The sequence below is a fragment of the Echinops telfairi genome, unplaced genomic scaffold (genome assembly GCF_000313985.2).
Source record: "Echinops telfairi isolate 266 unplaced genomic scaffold, ASM31398v2 ScPeMD7_7;HRSCAF=31, whole genome shotgun sequence".
NCBI lineage: Eukaryota > Metazoa > Chordata > Mammalia > Afrosoricida > Tenrecidae > Echinops > Echinops telfairi.
In genome coordinates this window covers 20,964,992-20,979,043 of record NW_022103904.1, presented here as the reverse complement: position 1 = coordinate 20,979,043, position 14,052 = coordinate 20,964,992, and the positions used below count along the sequence as shown (strand labels likewise).

The 14,052-nt window shown below is 47.8% G+C and overlaps 1 protein-coding gene across 1 annotated transcript in view; it reads right to left on the bottom strand.

Annotated features, from left to right (window-relative positions):
* Nucleotides 1-7,341: 7,341 nt before the first annotated feature.
* The window catches only part of POLM (DNA polymerase mu), a 26,434-nt gene continuing 19,723 nt past the window's right edge, over nucleotides 7,342-14,052 (bottom strand). The window contains exons 6-11 of the mRNA XM_004708188.2: nucleotides 12,365-12,485; nucleotides 8,715-8,847; nucleotides 8,446-8,548; nucleotides 8,109-8,345; nucleotides 7,938-8,021; nucleotides 7,342-7,668 (exon numbers count right to left, since the gene is read on the bottom strand). Of these exons, the coding sequence (XP_004708245.1) occupies nucleotides 7,582-7,668; nucleotides 7,938-8,021; nucleotides 8,109-8,345; nucleotides 8,446-8,548; nucleotides 8,715-8,847; nucleotides 12,365-12,485 (765 nt within the window). The 3' untranslated portion in view covers nucleotides 7,342-7,581. The remainder of the gene's footprint in view (nucleotides 7,669-7,937; nucleotides 8,022-8,108; nucleotides 8,346-8,445; nucleotides 8,549-8,714; nucleotides 8,848-12,364; nucleotides 12,486-14,052) is intronic.

Sequence of the window (14,052 nt, the reverse complement as noted above, 5' to 3'; positions counted from 1 at the left end):
ATGAGGGACGGAGGGAGGTAGACTGCTTGAGAGCCTTGGCTTACAACTGGTGCTGGCAGAGCTAGCAGCAGGTGCTGGGCCACAGCCCTGAGCATGAGAAAGGTCAAGGTTCACAGAGGAGAGCTTCAAGGCAGCAGTGTGATTGGGGGCTGGGAGATCAAGCCTGGTGAATCCCATGCCTGAAGGGGACAAGGGATTGAGTCTGGAGCAGCCCTGGACCCAGTCAGTCACTCTCTCTGCTTTCCCTGGGGTCCCTCTGTCTTATCCACACGGGTCCCACCTTCTCAAGCACGCCCTGCCCAGGTCAAAGGCCTATTCTGTACCCTGCCCTTTAGCTACAGGATTTAAATGGCCCAGCTCACTTTAAAATAAGTGAGACATGCAATCACCAAGAGCCACTGGGCCTGCGGGAGAGGACCGGGAGGGTTATTGACTACGTGCATGCTCAGCTTAGCGGGCGGGGCAGACATGGGTCTGATGGAGGAAGAGAGTGTGCTGTGAGCAGGGGTCTCAGCTGAGGAGGTCAAAATGTGTCTATAAATTCGATCCACACACTGGGGCTGCCCCACAGTCCTCTTGAAATGACCCCTGCCCCTTGGGTATGTGAGAACTACTTCATCCCTTCCACCACCACCTCTAAACCCCGGGCTGGAGGCTTTGCACCCCCAAGGTCAGCATAGGCACCCTGGAAGATAAGGGAACACCCCTGGAAACAGGTACGGTCCAACCTCCTAGCAATGGCACAAGCAGGTCTTGGGCCTTCGCCAAATTCTCCACAGTCCAAACTGAGGCAGGCCACTCGGCCATGTCTTATCTGAATTGAAGCCCCATGTCCCATCCTCATGCTTTATTTGATCTCTTTGCTCATTAGTCCAACCAAACTCAATGGTGAGGTTGAAACATCAGATCAAAGCCGGAGCAAGGCTACCTTCTTGAGAAACTAAAGAGAACCAGCAATAAGCCTATTCGAGGTTGTATGAAGTACAGGGAAGTAAACAAAATCATAGGGCGCCCAGAGACGACCTCTGTGCGGTTGTTACCGCAAATGCAGTTTTGTACCCTAGGGCAGCAGAGTCAATTCACTAACTTCACGTTAGAGGGGAAAAAATAAAATTTACCAGTGTGTTAGTCTGGGGAGACTAGAGAAACAAATTCATAAACACTCATATGTGTACGAGAAAGAGGTTTATATACAAGAGCAGTTGAATATTGAGAAAACACACCAGCCCAGTCCAGATCAAGTCCATAAGTCCGATATTAGCCCAGATGTCTGATATAAAGTCCTCTTCAGACTCACGAAACACATACAATGACGCCGAGTGCAGGAGGATCACAGGCCAAGGGTTGGACGTCTTCTGAATCCAGCGGCGTTGGAAACATCTCAGTGCTGGCAGGGTCCCTCTATGTGGCTTCCCTGCTCCACAGGTCTGGTTGCATCAGGGTAGGTCCATGTGGCTTCTCCAGCTCCCAGGGCATAGCACCATGTGTCTTGTCAGTAGAGCATCTCCAAGGGAGTGAGCAGAGAGAGGGAAGTGTCTCCAGCCTCCAAGGAGGAAATATAGGAGTTCCCAGAATTCCCAGAAGGCCATGCCCACACAGAGGCCTCATTGGCTGTGACCCGATTGACAGACTAGACTCCACCCCTTCATTCTTAATCCTCTCAAGTCCCCAACTGACACCAGATTATGTAACTACCACAACCATTGAGAAGGCCAACAGCAAAACAGCCTGTCTGATGGCCTCCTGTTTGAAATCAGAATACACAGAGAATATACCATATATACTCGAGTATAAGCCAACCCGAATATCAGCCAAGACACCTAGTTTTACCATAAAAACTGGATTTAAAATGTGTTGAAAAACTCGGCTTATACTCGAGTATATATGGTATACCTATTATTTTAGAATTTACACTTTGGGAAGTCACATACCGAAGTTTTACATTACCTCAGGTTTCAGGATAACCACAGGAAGCAATTGTTGACCATGAGCAAACAAACAGAATAACAAGCTTTACATCTTAGGCCAGTCTCGGGATGTCTCTCTTAACCAGATAGCAGGATCTAGCTTTTAAAATCACTAACAGGCAAATAAGAGAAGGCTCTTAGAGTTATCTGGCCCTTCAGGTGACATCTGCACCCAGCCTGTTTGCCTCTGAACAATGTAGTGAATTATAAAAATGGTATGGAGACTGCATTAAGTAAAGTACCCTAGGCTACCTGCATCAAGAAAAGTAACTTGGGTTACAAGGTGACGTTTGAGTAAAGACCAGTGAATGCAAAGGATTCAGCTGTGGAGAGTTCTAGGGAAAGAGCACCCAACCAGAGGACTCAGCAAAGACAAAGGCCCCCTGCGAAGAGCAAGGAGGCAGGGAAGAGGTGTAAGCATGATGTGCAGGGTCAGGCAGAACTCAAGAGAAGTGGGTACCACTGGGGAGTTCAAAGCATAGTTAACTGATTATGTGTGGCTACATTTATATACAATTGCTGCTGCTCTGTAGAAATGGGTTGTGGGGAGCCCAGGGCTTATGGAAATAGGCAAAGATCATTCAAATGAGAGCAATTCAGAGGCTGCAACTGCAAAGAAGTGAGTCGCCATCACTTGCATTTACAGCTATTTTAAGGTCAGTAGGAGAGTGGAGTAGCTTTGTCATGGGACAAAAGGCAAGCTTCATGTCTGCCCTGATTGGAGGATATTTGTGTGGGGAAAGTTGGAGAGAAATGAACTAGAAGCAGAACATTTTATAATATTGATTAGGGAAGTAGATTTGGCATTCTCTGGTTTCAAGTTGGAAACTGGGCCAAAAAAATACCAGGAAAGTATCAGTTACTAATCAAATCCTGGCCCTAATGGACCCATTGATTGATACAGGAATGACTGCTTTCCAGGTTCCCAGGCTGGTTGCTGTACGCCGTGGCGAGAGTTCAGTTTATGTACGTATGCCCCGGGCATGACTTGTTCATTCCGTCTCTTAGTCTCGCTTTTGGTCATTTTCCATTCTTAAGAAATAGACCAATTGAGGGAAAGCTTGAAAGGTTTGAAACCAGTAGCCAACGCCACCGTAGACATGGAGACTTTCTGCTCCTGTCAAGAGTTATAGTCTTGCAAACTCACAGGGCCAGTCCTACCCCGTGTTCATGGGGCATTCATTTATGAGTCAACATTGGCGCGACACGCGTCAGTGAGCTTGAGTTTTTCGAGAGAAACTAGAAGCGATGTCACTGGTATTTCCAATGCAAGCAGGTCCTCCAAATGAACAGGCTTCATCAAAGCTCCCAGACTAAGGACAGGCCACGATGAATGAATGGGCTGTGCATTTCGGAGGAATTGGTCGCTGGATACCTTCGGGACAGCACTGAACCACTGTCAGATCCTGAAACCTCATGAACCGGAGCAGAACACAGTGAGAGAGGGAGCCAGGAGTCTCTCAGGTTGGAAGGCACTCACAATACCATTGCGGAAGAGCTGCTTCTCAAAGTGGAGGCGACCACGGATCGAGGGAAGCCGACCGGAGTAAAGCCTTCGGGACCTCCCTTTGCTGATGGGGATGACTCAACAGGAAAAGAATTAGCTGCAAACATCTGTTAATGATTGGAACTTGGAACTTCCCAGTTTCTAGGAAAGTTGGAAGCCATCAAAAAGTAAAATGGAGCAGATACAGATCGATAATCCAGGGGTTAGTGAGCTAAAATGGACTGGTATTAGCCATCTTGAATCAGAAAAGCATATACTTTCCTGTGCCGGCAATGACAGATTCCAGAGGAATGGCTTCACATTCATCGTCAAAAAGGGCACTTCAAGCTCTGTCCACTGACAAGGAAATCCAGCCAATACAATTATTGTTCAAATGTATACACCAAGCTAGTGACTACCGTCTTTAGACTGAAATTGATCAACCATGCACTCAGGATGCATTGATGCGATCAGAATGCAAAAGTGGGAAACGGAGACGTAAGGAGCAGTTTGGAAATGTGGACCTGGTGACAGAAACAAACCTGGAGAGCACATGACAAAATGTGGCCAATGACTTCATCGCAAATACCAACACAAACTGACTGGACACGTGAACTTCTCTAAAGGGGCTCTCCAGAAATCAAATTGACTACATTTGTGGGAAGAGACGATGGAGAAGCTAGCCAAGCTAAAATGAGGCCAGGGACCAGCTGTGGACAGACCATCAATTACTCATATATTAGTTCAGGTTAAAGCTAAAGGAAAAATTAAAAAGTCCAGGAAAGCCAAAATGTGTCCTTAAGTATATCCCACTTGAATTTGGAGAACACCAAATGACAGAAGACCTGTGTAATGACATCAAGAACACCATTCACGAGGAAAGCAAAGGGTCATTAAAAAGACAGGAAAGAAAGAAAATATCAAAGTGGATGTCAGAAGAGACGCTGACACTTTCTCTTACTCATAGAGGAGGTAAGGCAAATAGAAGAAATGATGAAATCAAAGAGCTGAACAGAAAATTTCAAAGAGCAGCTCCAGAAAACAAAGTTAAAAATTAGAATGAAATGTCTACAGCCCTACAGCTAGAACATCAAAGTAGAACCATACAGTCGGCCTATCTTAAACTCAAAGTACCAAAGGGAAAATCAAGCCCCGGGTTGCAAGATTGAAAGATTCTCTGGGCAGAATATTGAATGATGTAGGAAGACCACTAAAAGGAACTAACTGACACCCCACCATTTCAGGAGGTGGCACGTGAACAAGGACCAATGGTGCGGAAGGAAGGACTTCAAGCTGCACTGAAAGCATTCCAACAACAGGGCTCTAGAAATTGCTGGACTACCCATTGAAATGTCTGAACAAGCTGATGAAACTCTGGAAGTACTCAGTTATCTATGCCAAGAAATTTGGAAGAGACTGAGTTGGCCAACTGACTGGAAGAGATCCATATTTGTAGCCATTTCAGTGAAAGGTGATCCAACAGAAAGCTCAAATTATAGAACAGAATCACTGATATCACATGCAAATAATGTTTTGCTCCAGACCATCCGACAACGGCTGCAGCACTACATTGACAGGGAGCTTCCAGGAGTTCAGAAGAGGATGTGGAACAAGGGTATCCCTGCTGATAGCAGTGGATTTTTTCTGAAAGTCCAGAATACCAAAAATATGTATACTTGTGTTCAGCTGACTGTGTAGACGCGTTTGACTGTGTGGATCACAACAAACTTGAGAAGACTGGAACTCCAGAACACTTCGTTGTCTTCACGTGGAACCTATACATGGATCAGAGGCAGTTCTGTGCACAGAAAAAGGGAATTCAGGCAAAGAATGTCCCGTGGCTGTATTCCCTCGCTATACTTATTCAATGTGTCTGCTGAGCAAATCATCAGAGAAGCTGCCATGACGTGAAGAAGAGTGGGGCATCAGGGTTGGAAGAAGGCTGATGAGCCAGCAGTGATGCAATCCTGCGTGCTGACAGTGAGAAAGACATGAAGCACTTGCTGATGAAGATCGGGGATTTCAGTCTTCTGTGTGGATGACAACTCAGTGTAAAGAAGAGAACACAATCCTCCCACCTGGACCAGTAGGTAACATCAGGAGAAATGAATATTGACGTTGTCAAGGAGTTTGTCCTGCTTGGATCCACAATCAAGGCTCACGGAAGCAGCAGTGGTGATCAACGGCACCTTGCCTTGGGTCAATCTCCTGCACAAGCCCTATTTAAAGTGCAAAGAGTTCGGATGTTACTTTGAGAACGAAAGTGCACCTGACCTGACCTGATTGGTGTTTTCAATCACTTCCTATGCATGTGGAAGTTGGACACTGAATAAGGAAGACCAAAGGAGAGTTGATGCCTTTGAATTACGGTGCTGGCGAAAAATACTGAAAGGATCATGAACAAACAATCATGTCTTGGAAGGAATACAGTAAAAATGTTCCTTAGAGGCAAAGATGGCGAGATTTTGTCTCATGTACTTTGGACAAGTTATCAAGACAGACCAGTCGCTGGAAAGAATCATGTTTGGGGGAGGGGCAGTGAAAAAGAGGGAGACGCTCAACAAGATGGGGGTGACACAGTGGCTGCAACATAACAATTTGGAGGATGGTGCAGGACTGGGCTGTGTTTGGTTTGCTGTACACAGAGGGTCACTGTGAGTTGGAACAGACTCGGTAGCACCTAACAACAATAGCAACAGAGGTGCCCTGGTGGCCTAGTGGGTTGCATGGTAGGCTGCTAACCATGAGGTTGGAAGTTTGAACCCAAGTTACTCCATGAGATATTTGGTTAGTTTTTAGGGAAACCTGGGAGCTAGCCCACCTTGGTACTTTTGAGATATTTGGTTAATGACATCAATGAGAGGGGCTGGCCCTGTAGCTATTTGGGGAAGAACATTCCAGGCAGGGGCACATCAAGCAGTGAGGCAGGAATAGGTCTAACAGGGTCATAAGAGCAGCCAGTGTGGCCAGACGGAGGAAGAGTATAGGACATGAAGTGGTCAGAGAGGACCATGTTGAGGCCTTAGGTTTTTATTAAGTGAGATAGGATTTGAATGACATGATCCAACCTGCTTAACTCTTTCATAACTCACAGGACTTAGTGTCCGCCTCTATCCCTCTGGAGTTTATTAAGCAGCTGCTTTCCCATCAAAAGTACATACAGCCAATCAAGGGAGCAGGGGGTTGGGGGGGAACATGTATAACTGAAATATTAGAACTAGGTGTATGCCAAAAATAACTCTTCAGACAGTTATTTTTGAATGAGGTCATGCAACCTGAAGGTGTGATTTTGCAAAGCCGCCCCTGGGCAATACTCCTTGTACGTATATTGCAAAGCTTCTTGTGATGATTCTAAGTTCATATGAATACCACATTGTCAGGTACCCTAAGTTTGTATGCACCTGTCAAGGTAGCTAGAAGGCAGTTCAGAGGTTACAAGGACATACATGTTCCACATAATCCTACCTCAGAGTTGAAAGAGGGGACATGTGCATCCTACATAATTCTACCCCCAAACTCCAGAGACCATACGAGGGGGCTTCCAAAAGTTCATGGAAAGGCCTGTTGGTTCAATGTCCTGCAGTGGTCATCATAATCACCATCAGCCTCCAGTGAGGCCTGGGCAGGCACCGAACTGAGCCACACACATTCAGTCTTAGGCTCGCAGATTCCATGAAGTGAGCACCCTTCAGAGTCACCTTACAGGTGAGGAGCCTGAGCACAGAGGGCTCAGTGCTCACCCAAGGGTGCCCATCTGGCTTGAACCTAGGAGTAGCACAGTGCTCCTTCCTGTGGTCCAGGGACAGCTGATCGGCGGGCAGTGAATCAATAGCACTAACATGCAGAGCCGCATCCCACCGTCCCAATCACATCCTACACAGCGCCATGGTCAGAAAACACAGTGCTTTAAGCCTTTAATGAGGGAATACTTTCATCTGCTCAACAGAAACACAGCCTCCAGGCCTGGGCTGGGCTGGACAAGTGGTGCCTCGCTCCAGGACGCTAAGAACCCTGTGGCGACACAGGGACAGTAGCATATCTTTAACCGCCAAGGGGCACGTGGGGTCTGGCTTCCTGAGATGCCCCCATACAAGGGCTTGGTGGTAGGGGAGGTGCTGGTGGGCACGATCAGGCATTTCTCTGCTCAGGGGGAATGTACTCCAAGCCCAGCTGTCTGAATATCTCCTCTTCTGAAGTCAGGTGGAAAAACGTTTCCTGCAGTGAGAGGAGAGGAGAGGGTAGGAGCCAGGCTCTGAGTACCCTGCAACCCAGGGCCTTCCCCATGGCAGGCACCTGGGGCGCCCAGGGCTGCCTTCACAGAGAGACCCTGGGGATCCTGTGAGGGCAGGCTGAGGTGAGCTGCCACCACCATGAGGGCTGGGACCAGATTCAGGTTTGTCTGTGGCCTGGGGTTGTGTTGTTCCCCTGTGCCAGGGAGCATACTGTGAGGATGGCCCGTCCCCGGCTCCCAAGCCCCAGCATACCTGCTTTGGGTCGAAGAGGGCATGACTGTTTAACCACAGCCCCTTCTCTTTCTTGCTGAACCAGCGCAGGTCCCGTTCAAAGTGCTGAGGAGACAAGAGGCTCATGGGACCACTGCCGCCCCACCCCCCACCGTTCCTCCCCCAGGCCCACTCCATAACACAAGGCTTTACCTTGGAGCCAGTCCAGCCAAGCAGGGCAAAGGGGAACTGGCTGATGGGAGTGACTACGAGGTCTACCCTCACAGCCTTCCAGGGCCTCTGGGCCGCTCCCCTAGTGATCCCGGGGGGCTGCAGCAGGCGGACAATGCAGAAACTCCTCTCAAAGGAATCCATGGTTGAGTTTTGTAGTGCCAGGTGGGTAATGTCCCCATAGTGGTTGTGCTGGTGCAGGTGGTACAGGATAAGACCCTGCAGTGACAGGCATGCAAGACAGGCAACCAGCCAATGGCGCTGGGAGAGTTAGCAGCTAGGGCACTGCCCGGCCACTCCTGACCCCTCCGCCCTTCACCTGGTTCTTCAGGCAGCCCACCACTCTGGGCAGCAGTCCCGCCTCCTGGCCCTCCTGGGGATGAGTGATGAGCAGGTCCACGTCGTGACCCTGCAACTTCCCCCTGAAGGAGACAAAGCTGCCTCTGTGGCCCTGAGCCGGGAATGCAGCCCACCATAGAACCCCGCGCCTTTCAGTGACCGCAGTGGCCCCAGCCCACGGCCCTGAGGAGATCTGAGCAGAGCCAAGAAGGGCCCATTGGGATCTGTGCTGGGCAATGGCCGCCTTACCTCCGGAAGCCGCCGGTCAGTGTGACGGTGGCACCAGGCAGGGTCTGCACCACGATGGCCTCCACCACCCGCTGCAGAGCCTCCGCTTCCTGCCGCTGCACTGGGATGCTCAGGTCTTGGTGGTGCTGGAGCCCTGGGAGCACCCACCTCTGCTGAGTCCAGGCCTCTTTACCCGCTGGAACCCCATCTTCCCCAACACAGCCACTAACCCCAGGGCTCCACAGGGCTGCGAAGAAGCCCCTGAGCAGGGGTCAAAGGCAGGGACCAGGGACCAGATTAGAATCTAGGTATGACACTATCTTCTCACCCTTGCTTTTGGATCATTGTAGATTCACCTGAAATTATAAAAATGACCCAGAGAAGCTGTGTATCCTTTGGCCAGGTTAGCCCCACCCCCACCCCGGGGTAACACTTAACAGAACTGGGGTGCACCAACATACCAGGACACCTACATCAGCACAGTCAAGGTATACCCTCTTTCTTTTAACACCTAGGTTTTCCTATCTGGAAAATGGGATAGGATGGGGCATGGTAGGGAGAGATGTGGTTAAGAATATGACTCTTGGTTTAGGGCAGGGGGTTCAAACTCAATGAAAACGCGGGCTATTTGGTGCAACAGGCAAGATTCATGTGGGCTACATCACATTTACAAATTTTGTTAAATTTATATTTTGAAGTGAGGATTCAGGAATATGGATACAATAACTAAAACACTATATACTTGCTTTTATTTAAACATTTATTTTATTTAATGTATTTATAAACTAAACTTATTCTTTTTTACCCGAAACTTGCCAGCGTTTTCCTCCTACTAGTTTTCACTTACCTCTTATGTTGTGACCAGAAAATATAACAAACTAATAAAAAACAAAAAATGTTGGACAGCAGACAAACGTGATGCACAATCTTAATGGCTTCCCTCTAACAATGTTAACTCGCGCTGCCGCTTGTTATGATTCATCACAGCACAACCCAGAGTGCTCTTTTTAACCTTTTCACTATTGGGATCTGTTTACATGACGTGACACTGACAGTGGCAGACACATTGCTTCTAAACATCGCTAGAACTGAGTCAGCGCGTTTATACAAGTCCACAGGCACCCAGGAAAGGCACTGGGCCACGTGTAGACGCGTCTTCAGTAGTTAAAGGGTTAACGAGGGAATTGTGTGTATGGTATAGGCGCGATTTTCTTCATAACAATTTTTTCTTCTTTCATTTTATTTCAGAGCATCATGGGCCACAAAAAATTACCTCGGGGGCTGCATGTGGCCCATGGGCTGCCAGTTTGACAGCCCTGGTTTAGGGTACAACAGAGACCCTGTTTCAAATGTAATTTATGGAGGACACTTAGTAAGTCTTAAGAGACAAAGACAACACAAAGTCACAAACACATCATCTGGATGAGGGAGGTCATTAGCATGAGGTCAAAGTGGCATCCACAATGGCCTAAATGAGGCATGGATCACAAGGAAACTGTCACAAATTCATGATTGGTGACAGATCAATAGATCAGTTATAGGTGGGACTACAACAGAGGCAGGAATGAAACCATGAGTGGGACACGCATACTACATAGATAGAAGGGCTTATGCCTTCCGACCAAGACTTTGTGACCCCCTGGACTGTCCCCAGGACACTGACCTCCACCTGATATTCAGTCAGAGAGACTGTCCTTCCTGGGCTGTCTGGAGACGGGTGGAGTTAATGCACTTTCCAAGGGGCTAATTTGCCTAAGGGCAAATTGATCTACCCCCATTGGTGAATGATCAGAAAGAATTCAATGGAGGCTTAGTCTATTTGGGATCCTGCACATGGATTTTCAGGAGCCCTGGTGGCATAGTGGTTATGTGTTGGGCTGCAATCTGCTAGGCCCGAAGTTCACCTTACAGTTACTGGATCAGAAACTCACGGGGGCAGTGCTACCCTGTCTTATAGGGTCACTGTGAGTTGGCATCGATTGGATGGCCGTGAGTTTGTTTTACTTAGTAAATGGAATTTAGGCTGACACTGCCATCCATACAGCCTTTCGCAAACCAGGGTGCTAAAAATTTAAGTTCTAATACACTCTTCGATTTTTTTCATACTTTTATTGGGGGCTCTTACATCACTTATCACAATCCATACATTCATCCAGTGTGTCAAGCACATTTGCACATAAGCCGCTATCATCATTTTCTAAGTATTCTCTTTCCACTTGATCCCCTGATATAGCTACCCATTTCTTCCCCCTCCCTCCGACACTTTTCCATTTTTAACACCTTATTAACACTTAACAACTCAGTCACACCTTGCTTGAACCTAGGTCTCTTAAACCTAGGTCTCTCAGCCTCCTTACTTGCCTAATCGAAACTGTAAAAAGCCCTCCACACACAGCTGGGGTGTCCAAGTGAGGAATCAGGAGGCCACACTCAAAGCACCCGCTAAAAAAGGCCTACTGGCTACTTTCACTTTATTTGTGGGGAGGGTGGAGCCAGGGGAAACTACACACTTCACATGCCATTGGGCAGGGCTCTCAGTTCCTGTTGGCTAAACCAGGTGGCCCTTCTAAGACCTGTTAGTGGCTTCCCCCCCCCACCAAAGCCTCCAGGAATGGCTTTTGAAACAATAATAAGAACCGTCTACCCTCCCCACCCCAGGGAAGCTGTTCAAAGATGCAGAGAGCTTGGCCACAGGCACCTCCTCAGCATGGGCCACTCTTGAGACAGAGCTCCCCACCCATTGTGAGTCAAGCAACCTGGCACACCTCCACGGAGGAATCCAACCATGGATCAGGTGTTCCCAGAAAAGCCTACAGAATCCCATCAGTAGTTTCCTCCTTTTACAGACAAAAGAACAGGCACTGCCACGGGGTCCATTCTGACTCACAGGGACAAATCACAGCGCCCCTGTGAGTTTCCAAAACTAAATCTTTACAGGAACAGAAAGCCTCATCTTTCTCCCATGGAGTGTCTGGTGGTTTTGAACTACTGAACTTGTGGTTAGCAGCCCAGCATGTAACCCTCTACACCACCAGGACTCTTGCAACAAGTTTCTCACTCACTGTCACTGAGTCAATTCTGATTTACAGTGACCCTATAAGGCAGACTAGAGCTGCCCTGTGGGTTCAAGACAGCGGCATAACCCACCACAGCACCAATGAGGCCCTATCACCTGTAGACTGGGTGGCAGAGACAGGACTCAAACCCAGGCCTGAGAACTAAAGCTAATGTTCTTCCAATTACACGGTATCGCCTCCCAATAGAAAGCACTTCACCATCCCCATAGGCCACCACTCCCTTCCCAACCTCTTTCTTGGCATGGGCTGAAACCTTGGGTCAGGCCCATGGCACACTAGGCTTGCCTAGTCCACTTAGGTGTATCTCCCCATCATGGGTGTATGCCAAGACAGCCTTGGAGTCAGAAGTAAGAAGCCCACCCCGAAACTCAGTGGGAGCCCACAAAAAGTCACCATCATGAAATAAGAAGGCAGGGTGGAGACCCAGGACCTTTTTCTTGGGTTGTCTGCTCCCCAGCTTCTCTGCTCCTGGTCCTGTGTCCGTGCAGAAGACTCTACTGTATGGGAAGCTTTCAAGATCTTCTGCACTGACACGTAGGAAATGTGGATTGCTCTTGGAGACGCCCAGAGCTCAGCCCCTCACAGACAGCTCACCTGCTTTCTGCTGCTGGGTCAGTTTCTGGTTCTTCTTAAGGAGGTCATCCAAGGTCCGCAGCCCTTCCCGGTACCACCGGTCAGCAGTCTTCACCCCAACGCCAAAGATCTGAGTGAAGAGCTGGAAGGAAAGAAAATGCACAGCATGGTCAGAAGTCAAGCTCTTGCCACATAAAGATGATGGTCCTGTTCTTTATCGAAGGTGGACAGGGTGCCGGTCTTGCTGCAGGTGCTTCACCTGCACCCCTACAGGAGTTTCCCCAGCACCCCTGCACTCAGTCATTATGGCAGTAGGCAGGGCAGGGCAGGCAGGACTACCATCCATTGCATCTTGCAAATGGAAAAACTGAGGTTTAAGCAACTTGCCCAGGGTCACACAACGGAAGGCACAAACCCAGGAGCCTGGCTCAAAGAATGTGCTTTGTACCTACACCCATGTGGCTGCCCTCCCAGGTGACTCAGACAAGTGAGTTCTTTCCTGCCCCCCAACAGCAGTGTGAGGGCTCAGCTTTGGGGCTCTACCTCCCACTTGCTGAAAGACCTTAGAGAACTGCCGACTTCCCTTGGCCTCCCTCCTTCTGCTCTGGTGCTAGCCTGTGAGGGACTCCAACGTTACCAAAGCAGTCGCCCAACAAGCCAGCATAACACGGAAAACCATGTCCCCTGACCTCAGGAGATGCAACTCAATGCCAGCTCTCTCTTTGATCGAAAGGACAGGGAGCCCGAAAGAGTCTGCAAGGGTGTGGTGACCCACCACAATTAACCCCAGGGTAACTATGATGTAGTAATCAACTTAGATGTAGCCAATTTATCAATGTAACCATATTGTATTAAATTAGCTTGAGTATAGCCCTTTTTGTTCTGACCCAAGTATGGCAAATTTGCAAATCCTGTAATTCCTCTTGTAACTGCTGTTTTCTGTAACCTCTGAACTGTGTCATTTATTTTTGAAATTGCTGATAGGTGTCTAAACCTCTGCTCCTAGTTCCCCTTTTTCTCCATACATTGTACCCAAGTTCCCCTTTTCTCTATACTATTCAACAGCACCCTACCCCTCTGTCTTGTTTTCTCCCTAGTATAAAAAACCTCCTACTTTAATTACTCTGGATTTGGGGAAAATTAGGCTCTAGCATCCCTAAGGCTAATCCCTAAGGCTAATCAAGACTTACTAACTTTGATTAGAGTAGCACGTGGGTTAATTGATCTCATTCCGGCACAATAAGGGAACTTGCAGAGCTAACAGAAGTCTTTAGCAAAGTTGCAGGGTACACGGTCAATAAACAAAAATCACCTGAGTTTCTACACAACAATGAGGAGAGAAATTAGTGAATGAATTCCACTTACAATAACATCTAAGAGAATAAGATACCCAAGAATAAATTTAGCCAGGGATGTGAAGGACTTATTCAATGACAACTATAAAAAGTGCTGAAAGAGATTAAAGAAGACTAAACATAAAGAGACAGATGTCCCATGTTCATTGATTGGCAAAATTATTATAAAGATGTCAATACTACCCAAAGTGATCTACATATTCAAGGTAATACTGATAAAAATGCCTACCGATCTTCTTTATATAAATAGAAAACTCAGTCCTCAATTTCATATGGAATAGCAAGAGGTCCTGAATAGCTAAAGCAATATTGAAAAAGAAGAATGACGCAGGAAGACTCATATTTCTTTTTTTT